The 15,226-nt window shown below is 38.5% G+C and overlaps 1 protein-coding gene across 1 annotated transcript in view; it reads left to right on the plus strand.

The window, feature by feature from the left end:
* Positions 1-55: 55 nt before the first annotated feature.
* Positions 56-15,226, plus strand: part of LOC146485574 (dihydrolipoyllysine-residue acetyltransferase component of pyruvate dehydrogenase complex, mitochondrial-like) — a 19,945-nt gene continuing 4,774 nt past the window's right edge. The window contains exons 1-10 of the mRNA XM_085103469.1: positions 56-261; positions 1,371-1,444; positions 3,434-3,741; positions 4,706-4,894; positions 6,004-6,103; positions 7,128-7,168; positions 7,762-7,847; positions 9,686-9,823; positions 10,401-10,482; positions 11,164-11,319. Of these exons, the coding sequence (XP_084959595.1) occupies positions 137-261; positions 1,371-1,444; positions 3,434-3,741; positions 4,706-4,894; positions 6,004-6,103; positions 7,128-7,168; positions 7,762-7,847; positions 9,686-9,823; positions 10,401-10,482; positions 11,164-11,319 (1,299 nt within the window). The 5' untranslated portion in view covers positions 56-136. The remainder of the gene's footprint in view (positions 262-1,370; positions 1,445-3,433; positions 3,742-4,705; positions 4,895-6,003; positions 6,104-7,127; positions 7,169-7,761; positions 7,848-9,685; positions 9,824-10,400; positions 10,483-11,163; positions 11,320-15,226) is intronic.

The raw sequence follows: 15,226 nt of genomic DNA on the forward strand, positions 1-15,226 counted from the left end.
GAACTGTGGGATTGACAATATTAGAGGGACACCTTCTTGTACCATATATGAACACAGGGGATATATTTGTAACACTCCGACTGGACCGACCCGATCAAGCTGGTAGCCGGGACTTTAGCTAGCTAGGCAATTCAGAATGCTCTCCGCCCGACGTGTGGTCAGTTTTTTGGGACGAAGAGGGCGTTATGCAGCTCTTCGATCAACTGTTTGTGAGTTCCAGTCGTTGGTTCAGCGGCGTACAGTTCTGATTTGGTGCGCGAGGTAAGTTTATTTGTGTTGTGGGCCGACCACCATTAGCACCATGCGCTGATCAGTCGCGTTCTATATACAGCAGACTTTGATCATGTTTTCCAAAGAGAGCTTATGTAATCTGCATTGAGATTATTGGATTTCTTTATTCCTGATTGAGGTGATTTAATATTTTTATATTTTTATTTGGTAGTTATAAGTTCTTATGTTCAATGCTATTGAGATCTGGACTGTCTAGACATAAACTTAGTGCTATTACCAGATCAGGTTAATTGTTTCAGAACGATTGATGAAGTGACGTGGTAAACAGTTGGTATATTTCTTGTTCAATGACATACAAATAAGTTTGGGGGTGATGCGCAATTTCGCTGTTAAATAAAATTAAATGAAATTGAAAACAGATGTAATTCCAGAAAATACACCCCCTCCCCCCACGCACAGATGGGAGGGGGTGATCTTTTGGCAAGACCCCCAACATTTTTGGTATTCCAATCTAGCTTCATACTTTCCCTTAAATTCGAGGCATTTGAGTTAGCCCTCCTCCCCAAGTCCCCTGGAATTTACAATACCTTTCATGTGGGGGGGGGGGGGGGGGGAACAGGGGTATGGATATTGTCTGGAACTGCACCTTAAGGTGACGTGAAACAGGCTGTATATATTTCAAACAGCAAGATACAATCAAGCTACACAGTGCATCTATTCCCGTAATTATCACATTGATAGAACTACTTCATCATAATAGTCATTTCCTATCTGAAAGTGCCACAAGATTACTCCAATCACCTGTTATTATTATTAGCCTGTAAAACAGTCTATATGTCATAATAAACCAGGGAGGTAATCCCATTAAATTTATAAGTTATATGGGTACCCATGCCACTGTGAAGGGTACATGTATGGTTGTAAAGCAGTTTAGTCTGGGATAGGGTATAGAAACCAGAGAGTTTTAGTCTAGAATATGATATCAGTTAATGATAAACTGATAGTGGTGCATCTGAGGAATTTAGTCAAGAATAGGAACTAACACTTGGAATTGAATTTTAAAATTATTATAGATTGATGCAAGTTAAAAAATGTGCCTTGGGCGACATTGTTAAAGTTTATGACCCCTTTGTTTGCAGGGATTCAAATGGCTTTCGAAGAGTGTTGTCTTCACAACTTCCCAAACATGGTTTTCGATGGCTCAGCTCAGAGAGTAAGTCAATCTCTAATCATCATTATTCACTGTCAGGCTTGGCAATTATCAAATTGAATGTACCATCATTTTTCTGATCAATATACATCCTCCTGTAAGACATGTACTGTACAAGAGATTCACCAAATTAAATTATTTTAAGCATATAAATTTTTTTTTTATTGAAAACTGAACTGTCCAGATGCTGGTAGCATAGAAAATAAAAAATCACACATTCAAGATTCTGGGACACTGCATACTTCATATACGTGCATGGAATTCAAAGTGATAGCAATAAATTTATTGTCCTGTGTAAAAAGATGAATAACTGTAACAAGAAAATTAATGCTATTACAGTCAAACCTGTATATTAACGGCCCTGTATATAGCAGTCACCCTGTGTATAACCGTCACTGAACAACTTCCCAAAAATCGTTCCTTATATTTGCTGTTAAGTTGACCTGCATTTAAGCGGTCACCTGTATATAATGGACGAGGTCACCCTTTAGACTTCCTGAATCTACAATTTCATTATCTTCTACCTGTATATAACAGTCACGAAATTAGGTTACGATTAAGAATAATGAAATCAAGCTTCGAGTTCCGAAATATCAGAAAACTATAACCGAATTTTTTTCTTCTTGAAATCCATATTGTTAGGTTGAAAGTTTTTCCTACAAGGAAACTTAGACAAAAGTATATTGAACCTCCCTTAAAGTACATCAAGGACATTTTGTGGGCATTTTTTTAATGTGGCTAAATGTAAGTTAGGCTAAGTTAAACTCAAGACAGTGCTGGCCAGTGGTTTCCGTTCAAATTATTTGGGGTGGCCGCATACATTACAGGTGCTGTTGGGAATTTACAGCTCCCCAGTTGAGGTCAGATCATTTCGTTCGTGTTGCTTCGCGTTGCACATGCTCGCAAAGTTGCTGCTCCCATACCCTACCCGCCCTTGGTAAGTATGTTGGTTTTCCACTGATTAACAGTGTGACAGTGTCTGGGTGGATGCCACTCACAGGGCTGTCATGGTTACCCGCTGCACTCAGATGCAGTTCTTGGCTCCACCAACCTCACAGGCACCTCCCCCGCGCTCATCTATTGTTGATGAGTTTAATCGTGATTATTCCGTTGCTGTTACTCGTTATTGTCAATAAAAAAATGTAAATTGAGAGATTGTTTGCATATACATGTAAAAACGCTATTTATTGACTTCCGGGGGAGTTTAAAGGAAACCTGTGTACAGCGGTCACCCTGTATATAACGGTCACCTGACCATTTCCCAAGGGTGACTGTTATATACAGGTTTAACTGTAATAGTCTTCTTTTTCATTCTTGCTCATGACAATTTGGATGTAGCGTACTTATTAATGGCTCTACTTATAATGTATTTCTAGTAATTATTGAAGGACTCGGTGTCTCTAGTGCATTTCATATCGCTTTTTTAAATGTTTTAGCTCAGATTCACCAGTTGAGAGTTTTTGCATGTGGCCTTGAACTCCTTCAGAAAACGCTGTACCAATGTTTTATCCACTGATTTGTGTTTCATTTTGAGATAAAAGCTAAAATCTTGCCCATATAAATAATAGTTTATTATTGCAAACAAAGCCCAAAGCAGTGAACAAAAACATTGGACATGGTTTCTTGAAGGAATTCAAGATGACATGTAAAAGCTCCAGTGAATCTAAGCTAAAACAAAAAAAGCTATCTGAAAAACACCATACACCTGTACGTGTAGGTTGGCTATGCACTGAGCCTTCAATTATTGCCATATTGTTCAACTAAAAGTTAATTCAGTTGACCTACACCTTTCAAAAGCTCTGTTTTCAGTGAACCCTGATAACCTGCTGCTGCATTGTTCTTTAAGGCTGGGAGCATTTATTCTGTTGTTTCTTCTTTAATCCTCTCAACCAACCATCTAAGATGTTGCAAACAGTGCAGGTCACCCCGATAAATTCCCAGGATTTTTTGTTTTTAACTGTGAGTTTATGTCATCGTATACTTCATCACCAGGTCTCCCACCTCACACAAAAGTACCACTGCCAGCATTGTCGCCAACAATGGAGATGGGAACAATTGTCAGTTGGGAGAAACAAGAGGGTGATGAGCTAAGTGAAGGGGATCTCATGGCGCAGATTGAAACTGACAAGGCCACAATGGAATTTGAAACACCCGAAGAAGGCTTCCTTGCAAAGATTGTACTTCCAGCCGGAACAAAGGATGTACCCATCGGCAAACTGCTTTGTATAATCGTAGAAAATAAAGAAGACATTGATGCATTTAAGGATTATGTAGATGATGAAGGAGCCGCACCAGCCGCTGTAAGTAGTCAAGTGTTTAAGGGTGACCAACATCCAAATTCTCATAACTGTTATGTTACGAAACAGATGGGCGACTAAAATATTCATCCTTCATTCACTACAAAAATTGACTGTTATTGATTTTATCACCCACACAAATACTATTTCTAAACAGAAAATAATTAACTTAATTTAAAGGTGAGGCCATGATTAGTTATTCTGTGTAATTTGGTTGGTAAAGTTGCATATTAGCCACAGGACACCCACAAAGCTGGAGTTTAATCCAGTTTTTTTAGCACAAAGCAACCATATTGTACAGTAGGGGTATTGTTACTCCACTCTTCTTCATCTCCCCTAACTCCTATCATAGATGGAATGCAGGATTATCCCTGATAATATGCAGGGTTTTATTAGAAGCCAGGACCCAATTACTGACACCATTTACATATACTGTGAACATGGCACCTTCCTTTGGAAAGATTTAAAGCCAGTCTAAACAAGAAAAATTAATGAGCAGTGGCCATCTACATATTCACCATTATTTAAGAACCCTCTAACCACAAAAATTAAAGAAACCTTAGAATACATGTATGTCGCTGGTACCCATTTATACACTTGGGTGAAGAGAGACAATGCGAAGCAAAGCATCGTGTCTTAAGGAAACAACATTGGGAAACGACATTGGGCTTGCACTCGGGGTCAAAGTTAAGTACCTCTGTTTAAACCTTATGTACAAGCAGCTATTTTTCTGGTTTTGAAGAGTCGTTTTCTCAAACTTGTTTTCGGCTTTGAATATTTGAGAGTTCTTGTTTCTCAATTCTTAATTCCCAATCCTTTGTTCTCACGTCTGAAGAGGATAGAATTGAGTTTCCAGGCTCAAGTCACTTGAGATTGTCAACTGACGTTGCCGCAGTACTGTAATACACTGTACATATCAATGTGGGTGTATTTTTGAAAGTAATACTTTTTTCATTTTTATTTTAAGGATAAACCTGCTGCAGCTGCTGCCCCACCCCCTCCCCCACCTCCAGCTCCATCAGCTCCACCCTCTCCCCCACCAGTAACTCCTGCCTCTCCCACTCCTCCTCCTCCTACCCCAGTGGCACCAGGTGGCAGAGTATTTGCAAGTCCATTGGCAAAGAAGATGGCTCAAGAGAAAGGAATTGGATTGGCTGTAAGTTGCAGTTTTATTGCTCTTATTAGTATTGACAGTACATTCTCAAACTCATTAATAATTCATCAAGCCAAAACGAAGCAAATCACTACCGTGAAGGTGGTTTAGAAATGTGATCTTAATTATCATAAAATTTTGTGAACTTTTGCTTGGAATTTCTCCAAGAATTATCAATAGTTTGAGAAGCTATATCAAACACTTGAAAGAGTGTTTCTTCCTATTTCCAAACACCTCGAAGTTGGTTAAAAAATCTCGGCTGTACCTGGTTTTTCCAACCTACTTCTCAGTGTTTGGAAATTGGAGGAAACACTCTTCCTCGTGTTTGATCTATTACTTCTTCTTCATTGGCCAGAGATATTATAGTATGCACAGGTACATGTACAGTCAAACCTTTTAAAGTAGATAGGAGGGATGGCACAATGGTGAGAGCACTCATCTCCCACCAAAATTAATATCTACATGTATGTCCCAGGTTTGATTTCCAGATTTGGGGTCCTGGAAAATACTTCTCTGGGTACTCCAGGTTCCATATTCCACAAAAACCAATATATTTTTTATAATTTTTAGTTATATCATCATATAATAGTGTCTGTTATTAGCACCCATTGTGTGTCAGAACAATGCACTATACAATTGTACAATGTACTGTACTCTGTGTTAAGTGTTGCAAACCAGTGACAGGCTATTCAGCTCAGTACATCACTTATTTTAAAATGCTCAGCACCACATATAAAAAAAAATAAATAAATAGATATTAAATAAATCACTTTATTTAAGTGCCAACATATTAAACACAGAAGGAAGGTTTTTGTTTTGCACTCCCCGTCCCCCCAGGAAATTCTAGTTTAGCTTCATACTTTGCTTCTACAATTTTTGACTTTTAAGACCCCCTCCACCCTAGGAATTTCTGATGACCTTCCATGGGGTGGGTATGGAATTTTTTCTGGAACTGCACATTTTGGAAATGTTGGTTTTTGAGGAGAGGGGAAAACCAGAGCTCTGGGCACAAGGACAAGAACCAAGGACAAACTCAAGTTCCCACATATGACGCTCACTGTACTTGTACAGTCTACAAGTATGACTAACGGCATGTGCCCTTGTGTTTGCAGGGTCTTCAGGGCAGTGGTCCTGGAGGGAGAGTGATAGCACAGGATGTGTCGGTGGCAACACCTGCTGTTGCCGCAGCACCCACTCCAGTCACTGCACCAGGTGAGAAAAAATGTCAAAAGATTTATATGCTTGGTACAGGTGTAGGTGCCTCCTTTTGCTGCTGTGAATACGTTTTGCGCATCCCGGGAAGCTCTGATTTCTTAAGGAAGGTGCCTACTTATTCGGAGGTATTTTTGTGCGTTTTATGATTATGTGGGAAAAGAAGATCTTAGCAAGGGGTTTTGAAATCCAAGAAGAAAATTAGGGGTAATCATTATTTTTCAGAGATAATATTTATTAAGCTTGAATTTAGAAAAGGATTCCATACATCGTTTTGTATTTTGTAGCTTTTTAGAATTTTTTTTACTTTTAAAATATCTCTGAAAAATGCTTGGTTACCCTCAAGTTTCTTTTTGGATTCCAACAGCCCTTGGTAAAATCTGCTTTTAGCTGCATACTGTAGTCATAAACTGCGCAAAAATACTTCTGTATTAGTAGGCACTGTAATTAAGAATTATTGTTTACTAATTCAGAGGCTTTTTGTGCATTTTATGATTATGCGGGAAAAGAAGATCTTAGCAAGGGGTATTGAAATCCAAGAAGACAATTGGAGGTAACCAAGCATTTTTCAGAGATAATGATATTTATTTAAGCTTGAATTGAGAAAAGGATTCTATACATTGTTTTGTATTTTTTGGCTTTTTAGATTATTGTTGTTACTTAAATATCTCTGAAAAATGCTTGGTTTACCTTCAAGTTTCTTTTTGGATTCCAACAGCCCTTGGTAAAATCTGCATAGTCATAAACTGCGCAAAAATACTTCTGTATTAGTAGCCACTGTAATTTAGAATTATTGTTGCTTAACTATCTCAGAAAAATGCATGGTTACCCCCAATTTTCTTTTTGGATTCCGGTAGCCCTTGCTAAGATCTGCTTTTCCCACAAAGTCATAAACCGTGCAAAAATACTTCTGTATTAGGAAGCACCATCCTTTAAATTAACCTTCAATTTCAGGAAAGCAGTACGTTATTAAAGCTATGCCAGTGAAATAATTATGGCTTTGTGCCTCATTCTTGTTATTCAGGAGCAGAATTTACAGATATTCCTCTCTCAAATGTTAGAAAGGTGAGTGCAACTTATGCAATCATACTCTGTATTTACCTGCTAGTTTTCAATGCCTTTCTTATTGCTTGTTTTATGTATTCCTACCATAGCCATCTCCTTCCTAATACTTTTGACAATCTCTTCACTAAGAACTAACTATACAGGTAATGCCATTAATTATTGTCCATGTCACTGAAGAACCATTTACAATCCTCCGGCAACGACCTAAGCTTTGGAATTCCCTACCTTGTGAATTGACTTCATCTCCCAGCTGTTCTAGTTTTAATATTTTGCTAAAAAAATTTCTCATCGACCGCGTACTAGATTTGCTAGATGTCTTTTCCATCAAGTGTATCGTATGAGGAAGCCCAAGGGGTATAAGCTTTTAGCTTCTGTTGGGCTTCCTCGCCACATTCCTCATATTTTTTTGCTGTTATTAGTTTTAATGTATCTTTGTGTAATATTTGTGTGGCAAATAAATAAATATATAAAATGAGGTGTTAAGCCTTGAACCCCTCCCCCTTTGTCCCAACCTCTCCAAGCAGTAGGACAACTTTATGAAAGTTAATGAAATGTTTCATCCTATGACTAATCAGTTGACATGTTTATTCCAGGTTATTGCCAGAAGGCTCTTGGAATCCAAGCAAACAATCCCTCATTATTATCTGTCAGTAGATATCAGAGTGGACGATTTGTTAGAGTGAGTAATTTTCACTTGAAAAAAAAAAAAACAGAAATTTGGTTTATGCCATAAGCGTTGATAATCTTCTGGAACCTTCAAAGTGGAGACTCGAATGTGTGCATTCAAGAATAGATCTGTTGTGGTGAACTTGGGTTAATAGGCCATTTCCGAGTTTCTTTAAACCTCATTCTGAAAGCGAGGCTAAGTGCAAAGATTTTCAGATGAACATTAGTTTTCATTCTTATGCAAACAATGCTAATTTTTTATATGAAAAGCTTTGCACTTAGCCTTGCTTTCATAATGAGGCTCAAAGCAACTCGGAAATGGCCCATGTTACCACAGTTTCTAATTTATGACTTGTAAGGACAATGTTTTCTATACAATAAAAAGTAGGTACGTAAATTATGATCATCCGGGTGAGTGTAGTCCTGAGAATGACTGTTTGTGGTGACTTTGACTGACGTTTCGACAACCTGAGCGGAAGTCATCTTCAGAGTCAAGTGAATTGTGGAACGTCAGTAGGTGGTATATACGTGTCTGGTTGTTAACCTGATTGGTCAACGAAGTCCAGATGTTATTGGTCGTTTGTCAGTAAGCCGTGATGTTATTGGCTGTGAAGACTGTAAAAAGTGATTGGTGCGTTTCGATCCGTCTTTTGTTAGTCAAAAAGTCCGTGGGTCTATTGTTAGTAAAATGTCTATTGTTTGTCTGTTTCGTTGTTGTTGTCAATAAGTCGTTTGTATGGTGCAGGTAATTGTAGGCAACGGTTGAGTGGCGCTTGTTCTAAGTTAGTAAACCAGCTTTCCAGATTGAGTCGTTGATAGTAATTTGTACAGTAGGTAATGCACTTGGCAGAGTCCCAGTCGATTCTGTGGTTCGTTTGTAAATGGTGCCCAGCAATGTGATTGTTGATATCACCATTTCTAGTTGCTCGTTTGAGTTCAGTCAGTCGTACGTTTAAATTTCTGCCGGTCTCACCAATATAAGTGGCCTGGCAGTCGCAGCATTTGATCTTGTAAACTGCTCCTTGTCTGCGGTTCGGTTCGTCTTTGTCCTTTACTTTCGTCAGTAGTTGTCGTAAAGTGGTTATAGGTTTGTGAGCTACACGGATATTGTAGGGTTGTAGAATCCGTGCGATAGTCTCAGAAGTGCCCCTTACGTAAGGTATAGTTACAGTGGTTACGGGAGTCGCGTCGTTGTTTGTGACGTTAGATTCAGTGTTCTTGTAAGTGTTACGTCTAACAAAGTCCTTGTTGTAGTTGTTCTTGTTGAAAACGTTGTCTAAGTAGTTGTTTTCGTCTGCGAGTCTGTCAGGTAAGTCGCAAACCAGTTGTGCTCGCCTTGTTAAGGTCTGTATAGTCGTTGCTTTGTGAGAAGTAGGGTTGTAGGGTGACTGGTCCAGTAGTCTGTCAGTATGTGTTGGTTTCCTGTAAACCGTAGTACTTAGTTTGTTGTCGTTGTTGCTACGGGTAACTAAGCAGTCTAGAAAAGGTATTTTACTATTTTCTTCGATCTCCTTAGTAAACTGTATGTCAGCATTTTGTCTGTTAAGGTGTTCGTGAAAATCGTCGATTTCATTTTTGTGTACTGCTGTAAAGGTGTCGTCTACGTACCATAACCAGAGCGGTAGAGCCCGTTCAGGTTCAGGTTGTCGAAACGTCAGTCAAAGTCACCACAAACCGTCCTTCTCAGGACTACACTCACCCGGATGATCATAATTTACGTACTTATGACATGACTCCTGGGTTCAAACCATTTACAATAATAAAAAGTAGGTTAAATAGTGTACCCAATTAAATTACCCCTGCCTGAATAAGCTTGTTGTAACTTTCTTTTGCTTCTGTTTTATCATTCAGAGTACGAAAGCAATTGAATCTGGATTCAGATGGCGAATACAAACTGTCTGTGAATGACTTTGTACTCAAAGCTTGCGCCTTGGCATGTAAAAAAGTTCCCGAGGCTAACTCTTCATGGATGACTGACTTCATTAGACAGTAAGCTGCTGAAAATATGTCCACTTGAAGAGCTCTAGGATCGTATAGATGTGATTAGACTTGCATTTTGTCATTACAGAGTGTTTAGTTGGTGGGAGAGTGAGTCAAACTTGACTAAACACGCCTTACAAACATCGCATGCAAGCTTTTGGCATCAGTTACATCTTCTACACATGACATTCATACAGTCTTTTGGTGAAGAGAAACTTACAGTAATTACAAGCGCAGATTTTTTTCTGGAGTGTTTACACTCAAACATTGACAAGAACTCTGTCAACGCAAGAATGGAGTTCTCAACGGCATATGTGCCGCTGTTAAGATCTCTTGGGAGCCGGAATTAAAGCAGTGATTTTGAATTTCAAATTCATTGTCTCGCGAAGAAGAGACAGAGATACAGTTCGAAATTTGGGAAACTTTTTAAAATTTTTAGATCAGTTTTAAGCCTTTTTACCAATTTTAATCATGAACACTGATCGCCAAAAGAGCAAAACTTACAGTATTTTTTGTGCATGTTCCCCTTTCGAAAGTAAGCTGTTTGATTCTCTCCTTTAATACAATGTGGTATGCTTTTTTTCAGGAACCATAACGTCGACGTAAGCGTAGCAGTCAGTGCAGAATCTGGTCTAATTACACCAATTGTCTTCAATGCCGATAAAAAGGTAAGAAAAAAGCGTTTAATACACTGTATGCAGTTTTTGTCTGATCATGTGTTTAGGAATTACATATACATGTAGCGCCCATGCAGGAATTAAAAATTCGTAATAAAGTATTTTCAAAAGTTATTTATTAAAAAAACAAGAATTCCCGTTATTGAAGAAACCTGGGGTGTAGTACTTGCAAAACATGTGTCTTTTCACCACAGCCATTGCGGTGCAATTATTTCAAGGATTTTTTTTCCTATTTGCGTTAAAAAAAAACAATGTAAAGTGCCATCAACAGCAACCGTGTTTAATTGTATTATTTTTACTGGTCTTGCTTGAAAGTTTTTGCATATCTTGGTAAATTCCAGCTTTGAGTTAAAGATGGTCGCCATATTGGATGACGTCACATGTCTCAAACAAGCGCCATCTTGTAGGGGACATCACAAACTCTCAGTCTTAGATTAAATATGCTGCAACTCAAGAAAACCCAGGGAAGGTTTCCAACCAACATCCCATCCCCATCCCCCCCCCCCCCCCATCCCACAGTAGATGACGTCACAGGCCTCCAACAGGCGCCATCTTGTAGACGACGTAAAATATTGTAGCCAGTAAACGTCGAAAACGCAACCGCCCCCCGTCACCTGTGTTATATTAGGTTGTTTATTACTAAATTATTGATTTGTTTGTATTTTTTCACAGGGTTTGCAAGAGATAAGCGCAGACATGAACGCTTTAGCCGAGAAAGCCAGGAATAATAAACTACAACCTCACGAGTTTCAGGGCGGCACGATCACAGTTTCAAACCTTGGAATGTTCGGTGTTAAGAATTTCTCCGCCATTATTAACCCGCCTCAAGTAAGTGAAGATCTTTTCAGCAATATTGAGATTCTATTCTTTAAAGAAAACTTCCACTGTTTAAATAGGTTAAGGTTAAATTGTTGAAACTGCAATCTTATTTTACATTTTGTTGGAAAACGTGGAAATGATATTTCTGTGTCGCACAAAACAGGATTTGATTATTGCTCATTTTCGCTGTTAATTTCCCGGGCGCTGCCATTTTCGATTTCATGACTTGACACGGTTGCTCTATTGTCTCACACAAAAGAACTTCCGCTCGCTGACAATAACGGCAGCCGTATGACGTCATAAAATCCAAAATGGCGGCGCGCAGGAAATTTAAAAGATAAAATAGACGATAATCATATCTAATATTTAACACACGTGAATGTTATTTCTACTTTTCAAACTAAAATTTAGAATTTATAAATTTCCAACAATTGTGGATTTCCGGGGTTAGTTATCAGTACATGTAAGTTCTTGCGGAATTTAGTTTTTCCAAACTAATAGCACTTTTAAAGTTACACACCTCAAGCCAGGTTTAATAATGAAATCTTTTTCCCTTAATTATCAGTTCTGGAAGTTATTTTACATTGTATTGTGGTCATTTCCCATCGACGTACAAGCTACAGTGGTTACGAGAAGTACTGGATATTAAGAGTGCCTGACTGTAACTTTCGAGAATCGCTGGCCAAGCTTCAAAAATCGAAACTCCTGATAATTTGCCTGAAGTTTACTTTTGGGGAACTATCTTCGAAAATATTATTTGAATGTTCTGGAAATTTTTAGTTTTCGAGAATTTTGGAGAAAACGAAATAACGGGTTTTGCCTCATTAATTATGCAAAAATCTCACTCAAAATTAGCCAAGTTCAATACGCTTGTGTTGGAACAGTACGCAACGCTTAAAAGCGAGGTCGGTTTTGAATAACAGCATAACTCACCTACTTTCTATCAATGGGACCTATGTAAACTTTTGTAGAACTTTGGAGGGTTTTATGGCTCTTTGAAAATTTGACATTTTGAGGACTTTGCGATGAGGCGAAAATTGAGTAAGTTTGAAGGTTTATAATGCATCTTGGTATGTCAGGTATCCACTCGAGAGGAACATTGTGATAAAGCTTGGGTCTTCGTCTTTAATAATTCGAAATAAAAAATCTGGGCAATCAATGCACGCGCTGACGAAAACCAAAGTTAGCGAGGCTTCGTTAACAAATTTGCATAATTCGCAACTGTTGAGAAAATGCTATGTTGTGGCGACTCGGTGAAAACATTGACCCAGGCTATCTTCAAATGGTTATTTTACCCCACATTGGATTTGTCTGTTTCTCTTTCTTGTTTAATAACGTGGTAGAAAAGGTCTGGAAAAAAAATGCGTGATCGGAAAAGAAAATGTTCGTCAAATTCTGGTGGGAAATATGCATAATGCAAATCTTCCAATAAATCTTTCTGCAAAGGAATCTGATTGGGAAAGTTTCGTTAAGAGACCATTTGCCCAAAACACCCCACATATAAGGAGTCAAAACAACGTTTAATAATTCGATTTTAACCAATTATTGTCGAATCTTAACCTTTAAATAATAGTGCCAAACTGATACTCGCTATTGCGTTACCTGCGTCACGTCAGTAGCTGTCGATAAGTCTTAGAATATAATGCCCACAAACCAACTTGTGCTGCGAAATTGCCAATTACAACAACTAGAAAAAAGACCTTTATTTACTGGCATATGAGTGGTTTTCATAAAAATAAAACGTTCACATGACACTTGAATCAACTTTAAAAGATACATGCTTGTCAAATGAGATGCGAAAGTTGGACATAGGGTCGGTCAAAGTGAATATTTTTAATAAAATCCAGTTTGTTTACTGGAATGCATGCTTTTTCAAATAGCTAGTCCATCCTTCTTTAGTGGCCTTCCACATAATGATCACCCAGAATTGGGTCAGTCAAAAAAACTCTCAATTCGTGTTGTTTGATACTGTACCTTAGAAAGTGACTGAAAAACAATGTCAGCTGGCACGCCATATTTTAACATAATTACTGGTATGAAATATCACACATGCACGGATACACGCTTCAAAAAACCTGTGTGCCAATTTCCGTTTAACAAAATAATAACCTACCTACAGTCCACATTGGCTATAGGGCATGCATTTATCTTTGTCGAATGTCAACAACAGAAACACGGGTATCTCAGTGACACTGTATACACGCAATGTCTACTGCACACATCACAGGTAGCCGAAGCTCTATGACCTTTGTTTGACCTTTATATTTTGATGTCACGATGAGTGTTACGCAATGGCGTAAATTACAAGGGTTTGTATGGGAATTTACTAATGTGTTTTGGAGTCGAAAGTAAAGGGCATGAGTTGAACAAAAATTGCTTACCTTGTCTCCTTGATCTCTTGCCAGTGTTTGTGCGCCATATTTTGGCCATTTATGATTTTAGTACGATTCCAGTGGGTTTTAAAAGGTTTGCTGAAAATTTTCCTCTCTCTATACGATATCCCACTATAGATATATATCCCCAAAGTCGTGGTCACTTTGGTAGCAATAGTATTCTTTGAAATAAATTGCAACGTTAACAACGCGGTCATTATAAAACACGAGTCGCAGACGAAGAACTGCGGACCACGGGGTGGGCATAAAGTTTGTATTGGGATAGGAGGACTATGGACTACGGACTATGAACTGACTGCACGCCCTACAGTTTACATTGGCTGTAGGGCATGCATTTATCTTTGTCGAATGTCAACAACAGAAACACGGGTATCTCAGTGACACTGTATACACGAAATGTCTACTGCATACATGTCTATGTACGACATCTAGATGATTGTGCACGTGGGCTCATTGGCTGATCACGATCATGATCATCAAACATCCTTTTGCGAATTTAATCACACCAGTTTTCACCATATTGAACCCTGAGATGAATGCTTAAAACTAAAATAACGGCTCTCCTCAGCGCGTATGAAAAATCCAGCTGTTTCGCTGAGATATAGCAAGATTTTGTGTTTGCACTGTCGATCCTCACTATTTTATTCCAAGTCCTTGTTTTGTTTTTAAAAAAAAAAACAATAAAGGGACAAAAACAACTACCGAAACTTGATTTGATACATATTAAACTTACTGAGAATGAATACAAAAAAGACATGATTTTCAGACTTCAGTTCTCCTTTTAACCCAGACCGTAGTCCGTAGTCCGTAGTCCGTAGTCCGAAATCCCCCGTACTTTAGTTTCTCTTTTATACCCAGTCCGTGGTCCGCAGTCCATTGTCCGCGACTCCAACTTTATACTGACCTCATTGCTGACGTTGCAACGAAAACTATTGCTACTGAAGTGACCAACCTTTTGGGGACATATATAGCAGGATATAGAGCGAGGAAAATGTTCAGCAAACCTTTAAATACCCACTGAAATCGTACTAAAATGGCCAAAATATGGCGCACAAACACTGGCAAGAGATCAAGGAGACAAGGTAAGCAATTTTTGTTCAATTTATGCCCCTTATTTTCGACTCCAAAACACGTTCGTAAATTCCCATACAAACCGTAATGATTTACGCCATTGCGTAACACTCATCGTGACATCAAAATATAAAGGTCAAACAAAGGTCATAGAGCTTCGGCTACCTGTGATGTGTGCAGTAGACATTGCGTGTATACAGTGTCACTGAGATACCCGTGTTTCTGTTGTTGACATTCGAGAAAAATAAATGCATGCCCTATAGCCAATGTGGACTGTAGGTAGGTTATTATTTTGTGAAACGGAAATTGGCACACAGGTTTTTTGAAGCGTGTATCCGTGCATGTGTGATATTTCATACCAGTAATTATGTTAAAATATGGCGTGCCAGCTGACATTGTTTTTCAGTCACTTTCTAAGGTACAGTATCAAACAACACGAACAGAGAGTTTTT

This window comes from Pavona decussata, unplaced genomic scaffold, assembly GCF_977016875.1.
Source record: "Pavona decussata unplaced genomic scaffold, jaPavDecu1.1 SCAFFOLD_26, whole genome shotgun sequence".
NCBI classification, from domain to species: Eukaryota; Metazoa; Cnidaria; class Anthozoa; order Scleractinia; family Agariciidae; genus Pavona; species Pavona decussata.